Raw genomic sequence first — 21935 nt, forward strand, 5'->3', positions numbered from 1 at the left:
GTAAAGAATTTTTTTTATATTTGAATTTTCTTGTGATAAAGAGTAGAAGACTATAAACTTGGTGTATATCTTTGGTATTAAATATTAATTGTTGACAGCAATAAAAATACTGAGTTTAGTGACACTTAATTTGTTTGGCAATAAAAATACTGAAAAGTCCCAAATATCATCAGTATTTTTTACTGATGAATTTAAGTTAAAAATCAAAGGAACAGCAATTACTAAATAAAAATAAAAATAACTTTTGTTAAAAGCATGAAAACATTCACCAAAGGCAGAATTACACGGTCCCTGTCCCTGATGATGTCCCTGATGATATAAAACGGACACTCTTACTTTTTCTTTGGTTATACCAATAATTAATTATTACACATATTGTGCAATTAATATACAAGTTTTACTCACCACTTATTTGTGAACAAATCAAAGAGATCTTTAAATAAAACTTCACATTTGAGCAATATTGAAGCAAATTTTATTTCAGGTCCATCAATACCGCAGCTGACAAAAATTTGAACCACTCTTTATTTTTTTTAAAAAACCATATGAAAAACTCACAAACAGAAAGGAAGAGTAGGTGGGTAATAATAAAACAGAACAAAAACTAAATAGGAATTGGAACGGGTTTAATCACAAGTAATCTTACACGAAGGCAAACAATATAAAGTGACTATCATTTAACACAAATGCAACATAAATAAAATCACAAAAACAGCCTCCAAATTCAACTAAGTGCATCGAAAATTGGTAAAAAAATTGGAATGAAAATGGGAATGATAAATATCATGGAAATATATCAGTATAAAAGTTTTAACAGCTTAATAATCATATCTTATAGTATATTAAAGAAATTCGATTACAAATTATAAAATAATGTAATCAAACCACAATAAATAGTCGGCAATAAGTCCGATCGGAGGGAGCCCGCAACGTATAGACTCCAACCGATCAATGGAGATTCAGTCACACGCGCGCTGACACGTTTAGAAGCACTTCCTGTGCACGATGGAGGGGCCTGACTCATCATACTCCTGCTTGGAGATCCACATCTGCTGGAAGGTGGAGAGGGAAGCCAGGATGGAGCCTCCGATCCATACGGAGTATTTCCTCTCAGGTGGTGCGATGATCTTGATCTTCATGGTGGATGGGGCAAGTGCGGTGATTTCCTTCTGCATCCTGTCGGCAATGCCAGGGTACATGGTGGTACCTCCGGAGAGGACTGTGTTGGCATAAAGATCCTTACGGATGTCCACGTCACACTTCATAATGGAGTTGTAGGTAGTCTCATGGATGCCACAAGCTTCCATGCCGAGGAAGGAAGGTTGGAATAGTGCCTCAGGGCATCGGAATCTCTCATTTCCAATTGTGATCACCTACACAAACATAAATAATAGTGTTAACAGTAGGCCTACCTGACAGTTAAAACTTCGAAACATGAAGAATAGATATTCTACACTGTACAACTAAAATACACTGAGACTGAATTAAGAATTCTTTAAGGGGAGATATCAGATGTTTTGTGTTCAAATATTTCAATTTCTGTTATTTATCCCACATAGATAATTGTTTTTCTTGATTCCAAACATATATTCTTTTATACATTTGTCTTGGGTAATTTTTTTTTTATAATGCTGAAGCGTTACTTTTCACAAACAGGATTGTCTAAATGGTGCAAATTAAAAAAAAGCACTTTCTCACAACAGCTAGTATTAACATACCAACTCTCTACCTAAACCAGCTGTCCTTGCTACCAAGCACTTTCAAATGAAGAGTTAATACACGAAACCCAAATGAATGCATCAACCAGTGCCTCTGAAAAAGATTGCTAATGGAATTTACAACACTTAAATTTGGAGTAAGAAATGCATTTGAATGAAGTTCATGAATAAAAAGTAAATGTATACCTAAAATCAATCGACCACCACAGAATTTTAAAAGCTAGCAAGGAAACAAAATAAGGAAAGATTAGAATGCTTTTAAAGAATTAATTAATTAAGTGATCTTAAATCTCACAGGAACTACTTTGGTGGTGGTGAATTTTAAGAAAGGCTGAATGAGACTGAAAGATAAAATTACCTAGTTTAAATGCTTTTAGTAGAATACTTAAAAAAATAATTTTTAACATTACACCTATTTTGACAATTAATAAAGCTGTAAAGCTGAAATTTCTTTAGGTCTTCAATATTAGATAGGTAGTCAATTAGTGTTATCCTCAATCAGAACAATTATTAAGTCTTAGGAAATCGGCATATTTATTTTTTTTATAATTGCGTTAGTTATATATTACATCCCAAATGTAAGAATTGTTAAAACACAATTAAAATTCAAAAATAGCTTTAACAGGCAAGCAGTAAATTTCCCATTGAAATAAAATTAGCAATGAAAAGTTCTGACTGATCCCCCTATGATACTAATTTGAAAAAAAATAACACTTACAACGCTTTAGGAAAACTAGCCATTTAAAATTTTTTTTAGTCCAATAAGAGGAATACAATAAAGTTTTACAGTATACCAAAGTACTTAATATAGCATAATGGATTAAGTTTATATATTCTTGTGATTTTTTACTTTTACCACAACACTATTAGTATTTTTGTCTAATTTTCTCAAAATTTTCAATTTTAGTAAGTATTATAATTTTTTGAATAACTGATCATTTTATAGATTTGTACTACATACCTGGCCATCAGGAAGTTCGTAGCTCTTCTCCAGTGAGCTAGAAGATGCAGCAGTTGCCATCTCCTGCTCAAAGTCTAGGGCAACATAACAGAGCTTCTCCTTGATGTCACGCACGATTTCTCGTTCAGCTGTTGTAGTGAAGCTGTAGCCTCTCTCAGTCAGGATCTTCATGAGATAGTCTGTCAGGTCCCGACCGGCAAGGTCCAGACGGAGGATGGCGTGGGGCAGTGCATAACCTGTAATGTAAACTTGACTTCATATCTGAATGTTATAATTTTCACTCTACATATTCACTATAAAAAATTTTAAACACTCAAATACCTTTAAAAGAGAAATTTCCTCATAGTTTATAAACTTTTGAAATAAACGTACCTTCATAGATGGGGACTGTGTGAGAGACACCATCACCAGAGTCCAGCACGATTCCAGTGGTTCGACCAGAGGCGTACAGGGACAGCACAGCCTGGATTGCCACGTACATGGCAGGTGTGTTGAATGTCTCAAACATGATCTGAAAACACAGACCACAGCAGTTAGAAATAATCATAGTTTGAACTATGGTTAAAAGCGGTTACAATGCTTTTAGTAAACTCCAAATTCAAAATTTTGATTTTAATTTAACAACCTTACCTGTGTCATCTTCTCTCTGTTGGCCTTGGGGTTGAGGGGAGCCTCTGTGAGTAGTACAGGGTGTTCCTCAGGAGCCACTCTCAGCTCGTTGTAGAATGTGTGGTGCCAGATCTTCTCCATGTCATCCCAGTTGGTCACAATACCGTGTTCAATGGGGTACTTGAGTGTGAGGATACCTCGTTTGGACTGGGCCTCGTCACCGACATAGCTGTCCTTCTGGCCCATGCCCACCATCACACCCTGGTGCCTCGGTCGTCCCACGATGGAGGGGAACACGGCACGGGGCGCGTCGTCGCCCGCGAACCCAGCCTTGCACATTCCTGAGCCATTGTCTACGACCAACGCAGCAACTTCTTCGTCACACATGATTAGTTAATAAATTATATCTGTGAACAAAAAGATACATTTGATTAGAATGATGCAATAAATCTGAAATCACAAGAGCAATTACTAAATAATTGCATCTGAATCGGTACACACTAAATGTGTTTTTAATTCCAAACATTATTAAAGTTGCTGTTTATCTATGAAATAAGAAATATTTAATCAATCTAGAAACATTCGCAATTTCCCCACTTCCAAAACATACTAAAGAAGCTAACTTTCAATAGTAAAACTATCTCACTGAGCTATTTATTCATGAACAAGAATTTTTCATATGTAGTACACTTTTCTGTTTCATACGTTTTAATGATAAATTCTGACTGGTAATATCAACCAGTTTCCTTAAAATTAGTGTTGGCATCACATTCTGTCTCCACTATTTTGGTACTGGACTATTTTAGATTAGTATAAATTTAATCTCAACATAAATCAATTATTAAATGAGATTCATGACTTGAATTGAGAATTTTATCTCATAATGCAATAACTAAACTAACAATAATGACTAACATCAGGAAATTGCACAGACACCCAAAAAATTTACATGAAATAATAAAATGGACATAATTAATTTGATTGCAAAACAAAAGTCCTTAGCAGTATTACCTTTACTCCTAAGGATCATTATTTAAAATGATAGTACTCAAAACAAGTTTTTAATTATTAATTAATTACTGAATTTAAAAATTTTGTTGGTGTCGGCAAACTTTATTGATTTCAATCATAAAAGATCAAATGCACTACAGTCTCATCATTTGTTAGTCACAATGCATTTAGGCTACTATTATATGCTGTATTTTGTGTTTAGAGTAGGCCTAGGAAAAATTGCAACAAATTTGCTTAAGAATTAAACGTTAAATTGCTAAATGGATCTGTAGGAGGGTGTATCAGTTTAAGTAAGATATATTAGTTTGAGCCAGTACTGATGGCATTGACTCCAATATAAAATATCTTGCTTTCATTTTTTGTGCACTTTAGACAACCCAACAATGTTTTAGAATAACATGGAACAACTCAGAATTACACAAGCTACAATAAAAAAATACTATTACAATTGTTTATTTTTTTCTAAGATACTTTTGTATTTTATGTGTATTAATGGTGGGATCCAGGATTGCTTAAGCCTTTTAAAATATGTAAATGAATGTTTGATTTAAGTTTTACACAAGGGTTGAAATAGAAAATATTACAATCTTGTCCCTAAAAGAAACACAAATTAGAGTAACTTGTGAGAAAGAGTAGGTCCCACAACTAAATTTATAGAGAATACAATTTACATATGGTTTGGAAGAAACAATTTAATGATAACATTCCACCTTGTTTATATTGTATTTGAGAAAAATTGGAGTAAAGTTATAGGGTCCTCTTAACTGTTCTTGGATCGACTGCCCATCACTTGTTCCCTTTGCATTAGAGGAAGTGAATTATGTATTTATTTAACCCCACTCAGTACATTGACAATGTGCAAGTCACTAAAAGTTGATATTTCTAATGTCTTAGTTCTAAGTAATATCTCTTGTTCAGTACAATTTTTGCAGTATTAGGTCTACTTGTAGTTTGTTGAGAACAAGACGTATATTGTACTTTGTTCATATTATTGTAATTTATACAATGAGCGGATTAAAACGTAAATGAGTTGTAGTGACTGCGAAACAAACGTCAACATTTCCAGCTCTATACAAAGATTCACGATAATCATATATACACTTACTATAGACACTGGAGGCTAAAAGTTTTAATGGCCATTCTCAAGCTGGCAAAAAGCCAATATTTAAGTTAGTACAGCAGCGAGACCATTTATTTACTGGCTGTGCTCTGCATGGCAGGGTGAGCACACATTTGAGGTAATTTAAACTGTCTGGTGATGATTCACTATTAACCCTATTATGATTGTACATTGATTCTTCCATACACAGTAGGTGCAAGCAATCTTGGAAAATGTATTATCATACATCAAATATCCTAATTAAGTCATCAGATTACAAATGACTGACAATTTAATTTTTACACAATACATTGAATTGTATTTTAAAATATAATAAATAAACATCAATATATTTATGCGTCGTCAGGGTAACGCTACGCCATACGCGTCAGACAATATTTGTCGAAATGTGAAATTATATCTCTTCTTCATCATCATTAATGCATTAAAGTCATCATGACAGGTTACATTTTAGCGCAGACCAGTTCTCATGAACTGTTAGTTTTCAGTATAAGAATACATTAAAACATATTTCTGAAGAGCATTAAAAATGTTAACATGTTATTACCTTATCTTGCGAGGTTTCATATAGGAGGAAAAATAGCTCTTGCAGTGTAATGTAAAATAGCCTAACTTTAATTTTATTTGAAATATCTTATTTATAATTTTAAAGTATTACCAATCAAGTAGCTATAAAATAATTTCAATACATAGCCTATGATCACTGTATGCCAGGTTGTTGATATGTAATCAAAATAAGCTATAATAAATAAGATAGCTAAATAATAACACCTAAATAATAAAAACTTTAGTGTACAATATTAAATTTAATTAAGTTGAATCGGGCTAGAAATGAAATTTTAAACTTATTTAAATAAAGACAAAAATGAAGAATTATGTTTTCTTATCAACAAAAATACAGATTTCAATTAGTTTAGGCTACTATGGTTAAAATAGCAGTTTCATGTCTTCATCAGGTAGTCCCAAATCCCAAACCCTTAATAACAAATGCAATTTACAGAAAAAATATTATAGCTGTTATATACTGAAATTGCTTAGACAATCAAAGACTGGATATTCTTAATGTTCTAATGATTTTGCAGACGTGCATGCAAGTGATAAAAAAAACTCCAGAAAAAGTTATTAACCACTTAACAAATTTTGAAACACTCCCTAGCCAATCAAATCTTATCAAAGTAGAATAGTTCCTATTCTGATGTTTCATTAAATTCTTAAAGTACCACTCAAAGATAAGCACAAGAACTCTTATCAATTACACGGAGCCCCTCCCTCACAGAATCCAAGGGATAAATCCAACTGCTATGTATCACAACACTGCACTAAATTCACTTAATATATAAAAAATAAAAATTTGAACTTACAAATAAGTTAAATATATTTACAGTGATGCACAAAACGCACCGTTAGGAATATAGGACTAGACTGACCGTCCACACCAAACAAGTTGTGTTATAAGGAACTTCACTAGAGAGTACCTTCCTCTCCCCACCCCCCAACCATCACCCAACGAGAGGAGACCAATAGCAGCATACTTTACCATATATGGCGTGAGCTTAACTCTAGCGGCGTGGCACGTCAATATACCGGCACAATACTCAATGGGATTCCTCTTAAATACAGATATTTTAAAAGATCACTCACACATTGAAACCTAAACTTGAAGTCTCCAGATGTCCCGGAAACTAGAATAGTACTTCAATTACTCATACATCGGTTAGTTTCAGAAAGATAAGCGGCCGGTATCTAGGGGGCAACGCCCAATCCAATTCTATAGGTTAGGAAGTCTAGACCGAAATACACTTAGCCTAAAAATAACCAACGTACGTTGCATTTGTTTATAATACGTCTGCCAAGTTGAATTTGGCGCGACAGCGACCTATTACAAATTGGCTAAACATTAAATTATTTATAGCTTCACTTACCAGTACTGAGATAGTGACTTTTAGGCATGTCTCAAATCAAATATACAACAATCACACTCACATGTTCTTAATGACACTGGCATTGAGATCTTATCGGGGTTTAGAAGAATATCATGTGCAATTTCAAAGGGTTTGACAATATTAAACTGCCAAAACAACACTGTTTGGTTAAACCGCTTTTTAAAACTTTTCATACACTTTTTGCTATATTATTTTAATAAGAAATGAAACTGTTTTTATAATGTTATAATTTAATTCATTTATATTTAAAAACTTACCTTTAAAAAAGACGACACGTCACCAACTCCCAACACCACAACTAAATTGATGCAAGTGAACGCAGCAATTGAGCCGTTGGGAAAGTATCGTCTCGAAAATGGACTCGTCCGAGGTGTGTGAGTCCTAACCGGACTTCAGATAACGATTTCTAAAACGCCCTTAAAACTTCAAACCCTCAATAAAACTACATGTAACTTAAAACTTTACCTGTTAAGAAGACTTTTGTGTGAGTTGGATGACAAAGTTTACTTTATTTCACCGTTCTTAATTCAAAAGCCGGAACGGGTCCGCCAGGTTCCTCCCCTCCTATTCAACTTGGACTCGTCCAGCTCCCCTCCAAGCGAAGGGACGCCGCTCATACCATATATGGTTATAAAGCGGATGGAGTGTTCTGATTGGTCGAGAGCCGGCTAGAGGTTGATTCAGAGCGAAATGCAAGAGTGTACTTGCCTCGGCCTGTAGAAATTTTCAAATGAATGTCTCATGATTCTTACTGGAACAGAATGACAGGTTTCCAAGGAAGTGAGCGACTGCTTGGAGATTTCACTCAATTGTGTGGCTCAATTTATTGCATGTCCCTTTCGCAAAAATGTTTGAATTTCAATTGCGCGGGTAAAAAAACGCGCATTGTCAGAATATTCCCCTTATCAGTGAATACACTGACTAATAAAATTGTACATTCCTATGCTTTCTAAAACTACTTTTCTATCTACTAAAAATCATTAAATTTATCTTTCTTTCACTCAGTTGAGAAAGATAAATGATTATTATACTATTTATTATCTTGTGTATTATTTTTGCAAATAATTGAGTTCATGTAAACTGACATGAGTGAGTTATTGGAACAAAAAAATTATAACGCTAGGTTTGGTTAGTTTAGTTAGAAATTAGTTTTATTATTCCCTACATCTATTTTTAAAATTAATTCGGCAAACTTGTGCAAAGTAACGTTCCTGTAAATAACAAATTGTGTTTATATTACTTTATGCCTCGTTCTCAAGCTGAATGTGTAACATATTCATTCAATATTTTCAAGTGGAAAAGAGCTAGCCAGCCAGGGATGTAAGTTTGTATACTTAGTCCGTCTAGTACGTACGAGGTCGGCGTCGGGGCGGGGCGGCCCTGAATGCTGAATTCCCTAGCTCAATTAGGAACTGGTGGGAATGAGGAAGAATCAAGTAGCCTCCTTGATTTTTGTCAATAGGAAGCAAAGGAATAAATAATGCGAACGTTTAAATTGATTGAGGACAGTTTGGATGAATGAACCCGTATGTTATTAGTTTGACCTACTTCAATGCTAATAATTAATTAATTAATACCAAGGTGAATGAGAGAATACTGTTCGCATATGACCCAACTGATTCGAACTTTTTTTAATATAAGACTATTATTCCAATCCCCAACATTTTTTTGGCCAGTCTTTGCAAAATCTTTAATTATACGAATATTTGTATATAACAAAGTTCAAATTGCCTCCATGGGAAAAATAACACTCATAACCCATGAGTGTTGGCATACGGCTGATTCTCAATAGCGATAGTTACACACACGGTCTAAAGACAACATGATATTATTAACTGAAATATTAGATCCTTCCTAATACTGTAAATTGTGCTAAGTTGCTGCATAGCACAAGCAGCGGTTATTATTGCTGAATTAAATTGTATAGGCCTACTTCTTTTAAACGAAAATCTCCAGGGGTGTCCAATAAAATGGAATCCCAGATTACTATTGATACAGTTATCAACTGGTCCTTTTATTTATACAATAAAATACAAATAATAATGGTTAGAGACTAGAGAGTTGAAATAAGTGTTATCAGGCTTATATCATTTTATTAATTGGATTGAGATAATAGAACGTTGATATGCCATAAGAAATTCTATGTGGTGAAGTTGTATGGAGTAAAAGATAATGTATGAGTAATTTATTTTCTGTAACAGTGCCGTAACTAGCCTGTATGGGGACGAGGGGAATAGAACTCCCAAGACCTTTTAAAATTAAACATTATTAGTATAACTGCAACCAATACAGTAGTTACGTGTCTCTTCATTAGACTTAAAACCTTATTTATTAAAATTTACATTTATTATATAACTGTCATGTGACGTGCTCCTTAGTCAGACACTTATGCGTGGCGCCAATTCCACAATTATTAAGCCACATTGATACAAACTAGTAGGTCTAATAATTCTGTTGATTTTGGTTGGTAAACATATCGCCCCAATTGTAAAAAAATTTAGGTTAGAATACGCCATATGCACAAAATATCAATTGCCATAAAATACGTTGATAAGTTAAAATAACTACAAAAACTGTGAATAAATACAGTAAGTAGATAAATTATGCGTCACAACTCAACAACAAGAACTGTAAAGAACGTAAACAATAAATAATCATGGTAACATGGCCATTCAATACGGACATAGCATAGCGAAGAGTAAAGGATTGTATCATTGTACAAGTTCATAAACATAAACATGTTTTGATATTCAACCAAACCAATATACTAGACTGGCGTTACAATGTGAGACAGTACCGTTATATTAAATAGGTGAAAATAATTCCCCTAGTGACTTTTTTACCTCTAGTAATAATTAATAATGTATCAAGAAATTTAAACATTTATTTTAAAATACTGTTTAAAGATATTAGAGGTGTACGGAGTTATTTATTCAAACCACCACATGAAGTAGCACGCTAAAACAAATTATAGATGAATGATTTAATTTTACCAAGAAACCATGACCCACGTGATATGTGTTATCACGCATTTCAGACAAGGCTGTGACTCTGCAAGAAAGTGTGACAAATGACAGCAACATTTTGCATGTCGATGACCATTAAATTACTCATTAGGACAGTGAACTGTACCTTGAGATGTGGACTTTGGAGGCATCCAGTAATACTAATACTAGATATAAGGTTCAACTGTTGTAATACATGGCAAAATTGTTACTGTTTACATCTTTACGGCACTATTGACCGTGCTTTGCAACAGTTAAAATCTTATATGCATTACTTAAAGACTGTTTCTATATTTAGGGGTCTCAATCTTTGTAATTAGATTTTGTAACTTTTATTATTCTGTAATATTTTTAGTCTTATTATATTTCATTAAAAACTTAAAACATCCGTCGTGTTGAAACTAGGTATGGTAACGTAATATTAATTTTTCTATTGATTTGATACTGCAAGAAAATTGATTACAGCAAATTTGAGGGTTTTATTCCTACCGGTTTCTGAAATAAAATTTTAAAAATAAAAACACATATATACAAAAAGATAGTACATGAAAAGAGACAGATCATTGTTGTATTTAGTTTTTTTTTAGCTCTTCTTGGTTCACGAAACTATATCCTAAATGTGATGTAGAGAGTTTTGTTCCACCATGTCTATCAACATACATTTATAAAAGATAAAACAAAATAAAGATAACACTCTGATGAAATTAATGGATTATGAAATGAATGTATGTGAAACTTTGTCTAGAGGTCAAGGGCATCTTCTTTTGATAGAAGAGGTCATTTCCTCAATAAAGTTTATTTCAAAAATATTTGAGATTATGGGTTTACAAATTAATTAAACAATATTGACTACAAATGTGAGGAAATTACTGCTTCTTGTAATGGAACTTTGCGTTTCTGCACAATATCGTGTACACAAACTTTAGCAGATTTCGAGAGCTGCCAGATAACCCTTCAATCAGTAGTCTACAGTTTAGGCAATCAAAGTCTACTTTTATTGGCTGAGCGTTAACTAAGCTTATAACTCGAGAAGCTAGAAAATGTTCAATTCTGCCTGTCTTTCCGCACGATATATCGAAACAAACCGAACTAGAGACTTGAAAACTTTGCATGAAATTTCATTTCTATGAATTGTAGGCAAAACTTACTTCTATGATGAACTTGGGATTTTGATCAGAGTTAGTGAATATTTTCACATTGGTCTCATGGATAACTATGATGACAACGAGATAATAACAGAATAAATAAATTTGTGAACAACTGAGTTAAACAACTGAGTCATAGAAGATTTTAACATTGTGAAATTTGTATTCATAGACTACAATAAAATTTAAAAAATGAAAGCGTGGAAAGTCAATGTTTAAAATCGGTGATACGATTTCATTGTAGCGCACTCTTTGGTTGTTGTACGCTCCTTAGATCATTTTAACTTGTACTATTTGAACACTGTTATGAATCTTTAGCAATGTTTGATACAAAAAGTTGATCTTCAATGTCGAGATTGGAATGAGCTATAGATTTTAAATTTTGCAAGTAACCTCAACGAAGCGATTTAGAATCCAGATATATCTAATCTGGAGTGTAGATGTTAGCTTACACTGAATGGTTGTTGAGTATATCAGAAAGAGATTGTTTGTTGTAGGTCTTTATCGCCATCGCCGATATTTTTAGATCTTTTCAGACGGACGTGGACTCCAAATTCCAGGGATCATCTCTGTGACAGTCATATTTCACACGCTGCAGTAAACGTGAATTGGAGCAAAACTGAACATTCCAATTTAATCAACCATTCCCGCCACGGCTACGTTCTGTGTGGAACGATATGTTTGTTACTCTCTGAGCATCAACTAATTCAAATTTAGGGTCTTTTTCGTTTAAGGGCCAGCACAAAAGACCCTAGCTTGCCTATTCAAAACTCATATCACGCGATGCTTGCCCGCTGCGCAGCGCTTTGCGCTGCTTGCTCTTTTAGAAAAAAAATAACTCGAGCTTGCAAAGTCCAAGCCCAGATCAACTCAACACGCTTTATTGAACAAGAAAAACTAAGTATAACTCACAGAACTAACGCAGGTTTCATTACAGGCAAAAGATAAGCGGCGCGCTTTTATCACTGATAAGATAAGACGAGTTTATACTAAAAGTAGTACCTGAACTACTGTCCTAAGAACTAATAACACCAAAAAAAAAACGATTAAATGCACTGTCAGTCAGGTATAGTATGTTTGTAAGGTGCTGGCCCTTAAACGAAAAAGACCCCAAATTTAAACTGCAGTAAATGTTACTATGAAACAAGCAACGTCTGTAATAAATTCTAGAATTGCTTTTATAATAGTTACACTTTTCTCCGAGAAACTCATTCAATCGTTCAAGTAATGAAATAAAATATCGTCACTTCGCACTTAAGTAACGAGATGTGAGGGTATGGACAGTAACTTAGTGTTCATTATTTCGCAGATTTGGGAAAACCCACCTAATTTCTATTCGGCCTTGAGCAATAAAGTATGGACTGTCATAGTTCTTAGTTTTATGAATTAATTGTTTTCTAAAACGTCCACTGCCACTGACATATTCACATGTAAAGAACGTCTCTAACTTATGTGGCAAGGCAATGAATGGAGCACGTGAGAATACTGTACATCATTATTTACACGGGAACCGCCTGATGAAGGAAGCCCTGTTATTATTGACGGTCTGTATACAGCCCGTGAGAGGAACGTTTGAATGGTTAATTAGTTCATTAATTAGCACTAATTATCAATAATTACAGTTGGTTTCACTTTAATTCTACCCACTTACTAGAAGTGGAAATTCAACATCAGGCTGGCTGGCTTTATGTATTCTTTAAGTAGGAAAGTGTTTTCATTTGAGAGTTTTTTTTTTGTATCCTACGCTATGAAAACCGGTCGACTAATTTATATATAACCAAGCGGTGCCTTCAATTCTGTGTAAAATGGTTTATTATACATAAATTTTTGGAGCAAAGCTATTTTCTTTTATTGATTCCAAGCTGATAAGCATCGCTTAATTATGTTATAGTCAAACAAATTAAATGACTTCGAATTAACAGATAGGGTCCGAACAAGGCATGTTTGGTACAAACTATTATTTACTACAGTATGAGATTTTGCAAGAATGATACTATAATTACTACAGATAGTGCCGAGAGATAATTGGTACAGTACGCTAATCAACACTCAAGACTCCGCTGTAGTTGACTGACCGCCTGCCTTCAGATGGCGCGCGACTTTACCATTTTAGTCTAGTTAGGTTAGACGAGGAAAGACGACCAAATAAGGGCACTGGACTCCAGCCTGGCTCGACTGCACATCTTTGGCAGTTTCCACCTTAAATAGCCTTAACCCTATTAGACCTGGTTCTTTCAAATTTCGTACTATTAGAGATATTGACAGGAGAAGTTTATTCGATAGTAGTACAAGAAAACATACTTTTTTATTAAAAAAATTAAAGAAACCATTAACCATATTAGGTCCGTAATATGTACACTAATCTCAGATAAACATATAACGATCTACGCATAAACAAATGTAAACGAGAAAAAAAAGAAAAAAATACTTTTTACATAGAATCAGCAAGTACTCGTATTTACAGTTTTCGAACGATCTGACACTAATGCCTCCGATCACTGCTGCAGTTGCCTCGTATGATGGTGGGGTGACGAAAAACACATCCCCTAAGACAGATCCACGTAACAGAATGTCATTGCAAAGTGGCTGAACACAAATGGCTGGGCGTTATCAAACAGGCTACTATTAAATGTGTTTCAAGCGGAGTTCAAGCCCACCTGAACAGTTGCAATTCCGTTATCTCTACAGTGATAAGACATCAAAGATTGGGATAATTTCAGTTATAACGCCGTAAAACTGATTCATAGTCATTAATAATGTAGATAGTGTATGAAATTATTTTGCGTTAGCCTTAACAAAAATTAAGATTTAGGAGGAAAAAACGGAATTTGATCTAAATTATAATGCCGTACAAAGATTCATAAGAATCGAAATATTTTTAGATATATGTATTATAGTTATAAATGTATTATTAACTCAAATTGTACACTTCACGGTCTTTCAAGTTTTAAAATCTTAAATGAAAACAAAAATATTGATTACGAAATTGTAAACTTGCTTTGGTTATTTTTACTCAACTCTATGACAAGGAGGAAAACTTCCAAGGTAAGTGTTGTGTTACTGTTGTTTTGACGATGTAAGATTTGTGAATGTGCCATCCGGTCTCTTCATTACGTAGATAATTAACCTAACATAACCCCACTATTATTTTAACATAGGTTGTGGTTATGTTTAGTTAGTCGGTTATCCACTTGAGAAAAAGATCCGATTCTAGATTTCAAAACGTAAAGTTACTACAGAGAAAAATCTTTTGTCTGTGGTGTTACTGACTATAGGCACTGAACTAAGGAATCAGGCAATTGTCCGAACAAGTACTGCCACCTTCATGAGATGGTAGGTTCACCACTGACCCTAAAATCAACATTTTACTTTTTTCAGGAACCCGAATTTCATTAATTAAAAACAAGTAATAACAGATAAGCTTTACCGAAACTGTTTGCGGAACAAGCTAACAGTATTTTAGGGTCAGAAATGTTATTAGAGATTCATTCACACTGACTAAAACGCGAACTCCTAGGAACGCAGACACACTACAAATAGCACTTAATCGATGCTCTACATGCTGATGACCGCAGGTGTTGAATGGTGATGACCTATTTATAAAGGAGTGTGCCAGAAACAGAAGCATTAGAAAGAAGCCATCAATGTGAGCTCGCGTGTTTTGAGGTTAGGTTGTGTGTGACTTGTGGGCGGGCGTTGGGTACTGGGTAGACAGACAGACAGGGGCGAGAAAAGTGAGGGGAGAGCTTTGGCCTTGAGAATCGGTCGATACGACAGTCAGCTGTTCGTCTATTGTTGTATTCCACAAACGTAGCCAGAAAATGATTTTAGGGTGCTTTGTGTGTATTTTGTATTTAATACAGTTTTAAGCTTTAAGCTATCGGTAATTTGAATTTAAATGTCATAAGCATTTAAGCTCAAAGTCTCCAAGTTACTAGATTGATACTAAAAAGATTAATAAAAATATTTCAAATATATTTATAAATAGCGCTACCCTCTGAGAAATTAAACAACGGAAATACCACGCAAATGTATTTGAGTCAATAATATCTTACTACTTAAAAACATTATACAATGCACATCTGAGTATTCCAATTAATTTTTTTAACTCTTGGATGCTATACTAGAATAATATACCGTAATTTAAGCGGTTATGTTAGAATATAAACCATACCTAGCCACAACATTATATTTACTACGAACGTTAATTTCAACACTAAAAAGTTCTTACAAATGAAAATGTAAATATGAAAATAGTCAAGGGAGACTAATTCTAATAATATCCAAAAAATAATAATAAATCTAATCAAATTACCACTGTTATACAATCAGTGATTTGAAGGCTGAGCCGGTGGCGAAGGTGTTGACGCGAGACGAGGCCATCTTGATATCATATCTGTCGACGAGACAGTTGTTATCGAGGCCTTCTTAGGCGTGACATCTAGAAGGCTGTGAAACCGCATGTAGTAATAATCCATTGTATGAGTAAGCATTGTGCTTGTAGATTCAACTTCGAATCATTCAATAGACATTGGGAAATAAAATAAATGTTTCATTTTTTAAATAGTGAAATATATTTAAAGAGGTTAAAAGTGAGTCTAATCTTTTAGGAAAATGTTTATCACTTCCGGGATGATTTTTCTTTGATCAACTAGTGGATATTTTTGAACCGACTGTGGTGGGAGAGTGGTAAAACCCATTTCATATTTCATTGAGGCTAGTGAAGAGTATTATGAGAAATACGAGTATTAAAATATTGTAAAAGTATAACTTTGCCAAAAGATTTTGTAATTAATTCTCCGCCACTTCCCATAAGTTCGGAAGTTCTCAGATGTCAGTGTAGACGTCGGAACTACTGTTGTAAGTGGGACTTGGCTTTGGGGGATGAATGATTCTGATTGAAGAATACCCCACACGGAGGGAGCGGGGGAGTATGGAATAATCTAAATAAATTAGATAGGTCTAGTTCAAATTACAACGTTTAACTGATACATTTTCATTTTTGAGCATTTATGGGGGTTATATCCCCCTCATGCCCCCCATTAGAAGTCGGTGCTGGACGGACTACAGTACGGAACCGATATAAGCCGCGCCTTTATGCCAAGCTCGAATTGGTGTATAGAATGTAATCCCTCCGTCTGTCGTAATAAGCTTTATTGGAGGCCTGAGAAGGTAGAGGTAACTAAACGAACACGTCAGTTTGTCAAATATTAACATTCTATTTCATGGATAAGTTTTGTCCAGTCTATCATTAAGGACCTAAAACGCTTTCAGCGTGTATGATTGACAGTATTCAAAATGTATTAATTTATTTTATTTGATAATGAATTGTTGTTTTATAAATGTCGGGGTTTTTCTTGTGTAGTATAACGCACCCGAATCGGTCGGTACTGAAGCCGACGAGACCCAATGTTTGTTGTTTTGGGGGGGGGGGGGATGGGGGTGGAGACGCTGTCTTGGAAACAATGGCTAACGCACAGTCAGGACCTGTAGACATGGTTTTCAATTCTTAGCTTTCCTAAAAAAGGTAAATGGAATAAACACTACATTGTCAGACGACAGACTTCACGTAGACTAATGTTATGGCCCATTTCAGAAGGAGCGAGTGCGATCGTGGAAGGAACGTTGCGCGGACATCCATACTATTTTACGACTTGCCCGCATCATTGACGTTAATACGAAATCATACTAATTAGGTTTACATTAAGTTTTAATGACATTCCGGTGTATTACTTCCTGTTTATTACTGTACAACACTGAAACCGGTATGTGACGTGAAGAAGACGAGAGATAATTATTGCTATTGATTTTGTATTTAACCTTATAATGTCTACGTCCGGTTAGATGAGATGGGAACCTGGGGACGCTTTGAGCACCCTACCCCATTACCGGAAGTGACTACAAACGGAGTAATCTCATAACTGGAACAATTAGATGTGACTCAGATGGCGACATGCTGGCCTTTCGTTTTAGTAGGCTACCATTACTGTACACCAGATGACTTCCAGACCGGGTCCGTAGTTGGGCATCAAGGTGTAAATTAGTCCTGGTGGAGGGTGGAGCAAGGTCCGGATCTAGCTCCTTGGATTGGCAAACTTGTAAAATGTTGTGTTTTTAAACATTGTTGTAACGCATCCGCAAGACGAGAGACAATTATTGCTATTGATTTTGTATTTAACCTTATAATGTCTACGTCCGGTTAGATGAGATGGGAACCTGGGGACGCTTTGAGCACCCTACCCCATTACCGGAAGTGACTACAAACGGAGTAATCTCATAACTGGAACAATTAGATGTGACTCAGATGACGACATGCTGGCCTCTCGCTTTAGTAGGCTACCATTACTGTACACCAGATGACTTCCAGACCGGGTCCGTAGTCAGGCAACAAGGTGTAAATTAGTCCTGGTGAAGGGGAGGGGGCAAGGTCCGCTCTAGCTCCTTAACTAGCAAACTTGTAAAATGCTCTGTTTTTAAACATTGTTGTAACGCATCAGCTGTGGTAATCTACAGAGTGCTCTTAGTGTTACTTCTGATTCCTATTATTCGAGTTGCACTTACGTGATGCAGTTACTTTCATTACTTTAAAAACTGTCATAGTTTACTGCTTACTAAAATTGCTGCAAATTCATAGTAAAAAAACACAATTAAACATGAATTGGCTTTAATTAAAAATCTAGCATGTACTGAACAATGCGCTAATTATACAGCTTACACGATTAATGCTTGTATTGTTAGAAATGAAATATATTTGTATTGGGTTTACTTGAAGCTCATAACTTAATAACTTCAAATCAAAAGTGTTTACGATCTTTATGAGTGACCGGGCCTTGTTGGGTGGAGGATGGGTGTTCCCCTGGCCAGACCCATGACAGCATGAAAATATTAAAGGCTTCCAAATCATTGTTCTTGCTAAAATCTTATTTGAATGGAATCTAATAATGAAGTCTAATCCATTATGAGTTTGTTATCAATTTGACTATCGAACGCACAGATCATGACTTGGTAACTGGAGGGAATCTGTGCGTTAAGAGGTATTTTTAAGAGAATATTTATTTTATCATGCATTACAATATAAAATGTAGTAGCCATTGATAATGATAAAGAATGTAATATTCTCTTTGTATATTTTAATTTAACACTATTGAAAATTTCATAAACCTAAAACATATTACGAGTTCTCAAAATCGTGAAATTTTGATTTTACAGCTTTACGCGATTTGTTGGCCCGTTCATCACGGACGATCGTGCTTATCATTCGTGCTTAACAAATAAAACATTATAAGTTGCTAATTCGAATATTGCTCGAGAGATGAATTAAAAAACTGGAATTGTGGGTAAGGGGAGATGTTCTCAGCGCAATCTGGCAGCCAGACCTAGGAACTGTCATTAACGGTACATATCGTGTTTTTTTAATAATAGCGAAATCGTTAGTTATACTAAACTCGTGATACATCTGGGCTTGGATTGTTTTCGCTTAAGCTCATTTCATTATTAGTTTGTTCTAATTGAGACAATCTCAACATTTTCATTCGAAATGGCTGTATTATACAGTAATGGGAGATACAAACTGACCTATTACATGAAAAATCATAGTTAAGCTTGACGAAACATTTTACCACGGCCAAGCATGCGCTGTGGCTGTATCATACTTGTACGTATCTACGAATTATGCTAATTTTCATAATGGATAAAAATCTAATTGTAATCATGATGCGCAATAATAATTTGATATTGAAGACATCAGTATATAGGCATATTTAATTATCCAAATAGAAGTTTCACGTTTAAAAGTTATTTGGTTTTGAAAGATCCGCTATGGTCACTCTTTTTAGTGAAGAGGTAAGCTATCCTTTTTTTAGTCTTTGAAGTAATTTTCTTAATAAGAGCTCTGTCAAACTGTTATAATTGTTTCAAATTTATAGCCCATCCACATTGAATTGGTTTTTTAAACGGCCAAAATGGATAATATGCTTAAAAATACATACAAATTATTTAATTTTTTTAGAGTCATGGAATTGAGGCTACGAAAATTCAAATTAGACGAACATTGTGAAGGAAGCAAGAATGGACAGAACCACACATTGGCAAGTTTTTGTTGCGTCTCTGGAACCTGTTGCAACTTGGCGTGCTGGGATCACCATATTCAAGAGTGGCTCCGAGTCTGCAGGCGGTGTCTGTACACATTATTCACTTCCTGTAGACGTTTGGCCTTCCGGCGACGGTTACGTCGAGGTGGCCGTGGCGCGGCGCGGCGGTGGTGACGGTGGGCCAAGGTTAAAGTGGCGGTTGGCGCTTTGCGTTGGCGCTCTTCCAGTACACTACGGCCTATGAGATATCATGTTTTCTTCTTTTCACTTTGATAGTGATATCACTGACTGCCAGTCCCTGACAAATGTATAGTTGTATCTTAATATTAATAATTTTAATTCTACTAGATGTCAGGGCTGGATTTACATATGGGCTGAATGGACCGTAGCCGAGGGCGACAGAATTCACGGGGCAGCAAATTTTGGTAAGAAAGTAAAAAATAAATTATTCCAAAAGTTAAAAATGTGTGAAAAAATTACTTGTAATAAATTTGTAAACATAAAAATTTGGAAATTAGGATTGTTTAAATAATCATTCGCTTAAAATATTCTATTTATTTCGTAGTCCTAACATTAATGAAATATGGTATGATTTTTGGGTAATTTGCAAGTTGATAAATGTTGTGACATCTCATATTTTATGGTAAAAACAAAAACTGCAACTATAAGAAGCTTAACTTCAATGTTGACAATCCAACCAATTTTATTTGAGTTGTATTACAAGCTTATACGTCGCGTCGGTGATAGGTCTTTTACACTACTAATCGACCCACCGCGCGGTACCAATGTAAGGCTACACGTGGATAGCCAAGGGGCGGCAAATGTTCAAATCCGCCTCTGCTAGATAATGATGTAGTAGAAGCCATCTTGATAGAACCTCATGATATAGCAAGACACTGTAGAGTTTAAAATACAAGCTTTAAATGTTTCCCAAACCTTTTTGTCTCACTAGTTTCAAAGACCGAAATCTTGGCGTTGTTAAAAGTCACTCGGTATAGACTAGGCAATGAAAGAGTAGGATGGTTATATAGAGTGCATGGTTATACACAAATAATTACAGGATAAACAACAGATTCAACACCAATAATACTTTTTAAATCATAATGTTTAAAAAATTAATCTTGGAGAATATATCTAGCATATATTCACATGTACTTTTTTGGAATTTTTCTAAAGTTTTAGGGATGTTTGTTTCCCAACGACCAAGCTCTAAAATTTCAAACATTAAACTTCCCATTCTACATATTTATAACGAAAGTAGAATCCAGTGTAAAACACTTTGAAACTGGATTGCAGATTATAATTTCCATTTATAATTTAGTAGCCTTTAATATGCAGAAAATTAAAACATGACATCATAACTAATTAAATTACAATTTTATATTGATAATTGACACTTCAACATCCTACAAACCAGACTATTAAAATAAGAATAGTCTAAGATTTAGGAATTGGGAGCTGAATTTTCAGCAGCATACGTAGGTACTCGTATATAAAACAAAGACAGAATCCTTATGGTCAGAACATACATATTTTCATACATTTCAACAAATTAAATATTAAATTTCCAGCGTTTCAGTTAAAGTGTTAGTTCTAAATCGGTTCCATTTTCCAATTATAATCTTTACAACTTGTGAAAGTTGTAATGAAATTTAATTTACAAATTCCTATGACAGGAATAAAAACAAATCTAGTTTTTTAGCATTATTGTTATTGACTACATAGTCGGACTAAAACCAGAATATACAACCATACAAAACTGCATTTTTCCTTTATGTATGTTTTTAGAAATCTATGTTTTAGTTGCGATTTTTTGGTTTTGAAGTTTAACTTTTGTACCATTATCAACACGATGAGTAACAATTGTGGCAGTTCGATTGAATCGAAATTAATGCAAGGAGAACTTCTGGTAGAACAACCGTTTTCCCTGTTTGGAATTACTGTATCCTAATATGCGTGGAAACGATTAGAGACGTGAACTTGAACTCACAAAGTAAATTTGTCGTTTATGTACACTTTTTACTTTATAAATAAGGTATTAATCGTTCCTGCTGTTGCCACAATAGAAATAGGAATTACTCTTTGGGTAGAAGACATTGTGACAAATTTATTAGGAAGAAAGTGAATCTAACTATTAAGCTTGTAATAAATAATTGTTGGAGACACCTCACATATTAGTTCAGTCACGTCAGTTAAATTACTGGCCAAAAGCCTCACCCCGCCACGGCGATGATAAACGACAGTTGACGTGTGCCCCGATGTTATCAGGGGCGGTGACCCCGGGCTGTGACCTACTCCACAGTTACCGTGTAAGGCTAGCCTCTGCAGCCTTA

The 21935-nt window shown here is 34.7% G+C and overlaps 1 protein-coding gene across 2 annotated transcripts; it reads right to left on the reverse strand.

Moving 5' to 3' along the window:
- Positions 1-609: 609 nt before the first annotated feature.
- LOC124353922 (actin-5C) lies at positions 610-7758 on the reverse strand. 2 transcript variants are annotated; one of them, XM_046803979.1, is made up of 5 exons: positions 7620-7758; positions 3310-3695; positions 3052-3190; positions 2680-2915; positions 610-1373 (listed from the first exon to the last, which is right to left on the reverse strand). In XM_046803979.1, the coding sequence occupies exons 2-5, from the start codon at positions 3673-3675 to the stop codon at positions 984-986; spliced, it is 1131 nt and encodes a 376-aa protein (XP_046659935.1). In that variant the 5' UTR covers positions 3676-3695; positions 7620-7758; the 3' UTR covers positions 610-983. The 2 variants fall into 2 exon arrangements, with proteins under 2 accessions (XP_046659935.1, XP_046659936.1); XM_046803980.1 differs by lacking the exon at positions 7620-7758 and adding an exon at positions 6781-6911.
- Between the last annotated feature and the right edge of the window lie 14177 nt (positions 7759-21935).

This window comes from Homalodisca vitripennis, chromosome 2 (genome assembly GCF_021130785.1).
Source record: "Homalodisca vitripennis isolate AUS2020 chromosome 2, UT_GWSS_2.1, whole genome shotgun sequence".
In the NCBI taxonomy this organism is placed as follows: domain Eukaryota; kingdom Metazoa; phylum Arthropoda; class Insecta; order Hemiptera; family Cicadellidae; genus Homalodisca; species Homalodisca vitripennis.

Coding starts and splice junctions, on each gene's coding strand:
- LOC124353922 (XM_046803979.1), bottom strand. CDS start 3,675: ATGTGTGACGAAGAAGTTGCTGCGTTGGTCGTAGACAATGGCTCAGGA. Junction 2,916..3,051: donor CACAGTCCCCATCTATGAAG/GTACGTTTATTT, acceptor TTTACATTACAG/GTTATGCACTGCCCCACGCC. Junction 1,374..2,679: donor ACGAACTTCCTGATGGCCAG/GTATGTAGTACA, acceptor ATGTTTGTGTAG/GTGATCACAATTGGAAATGA.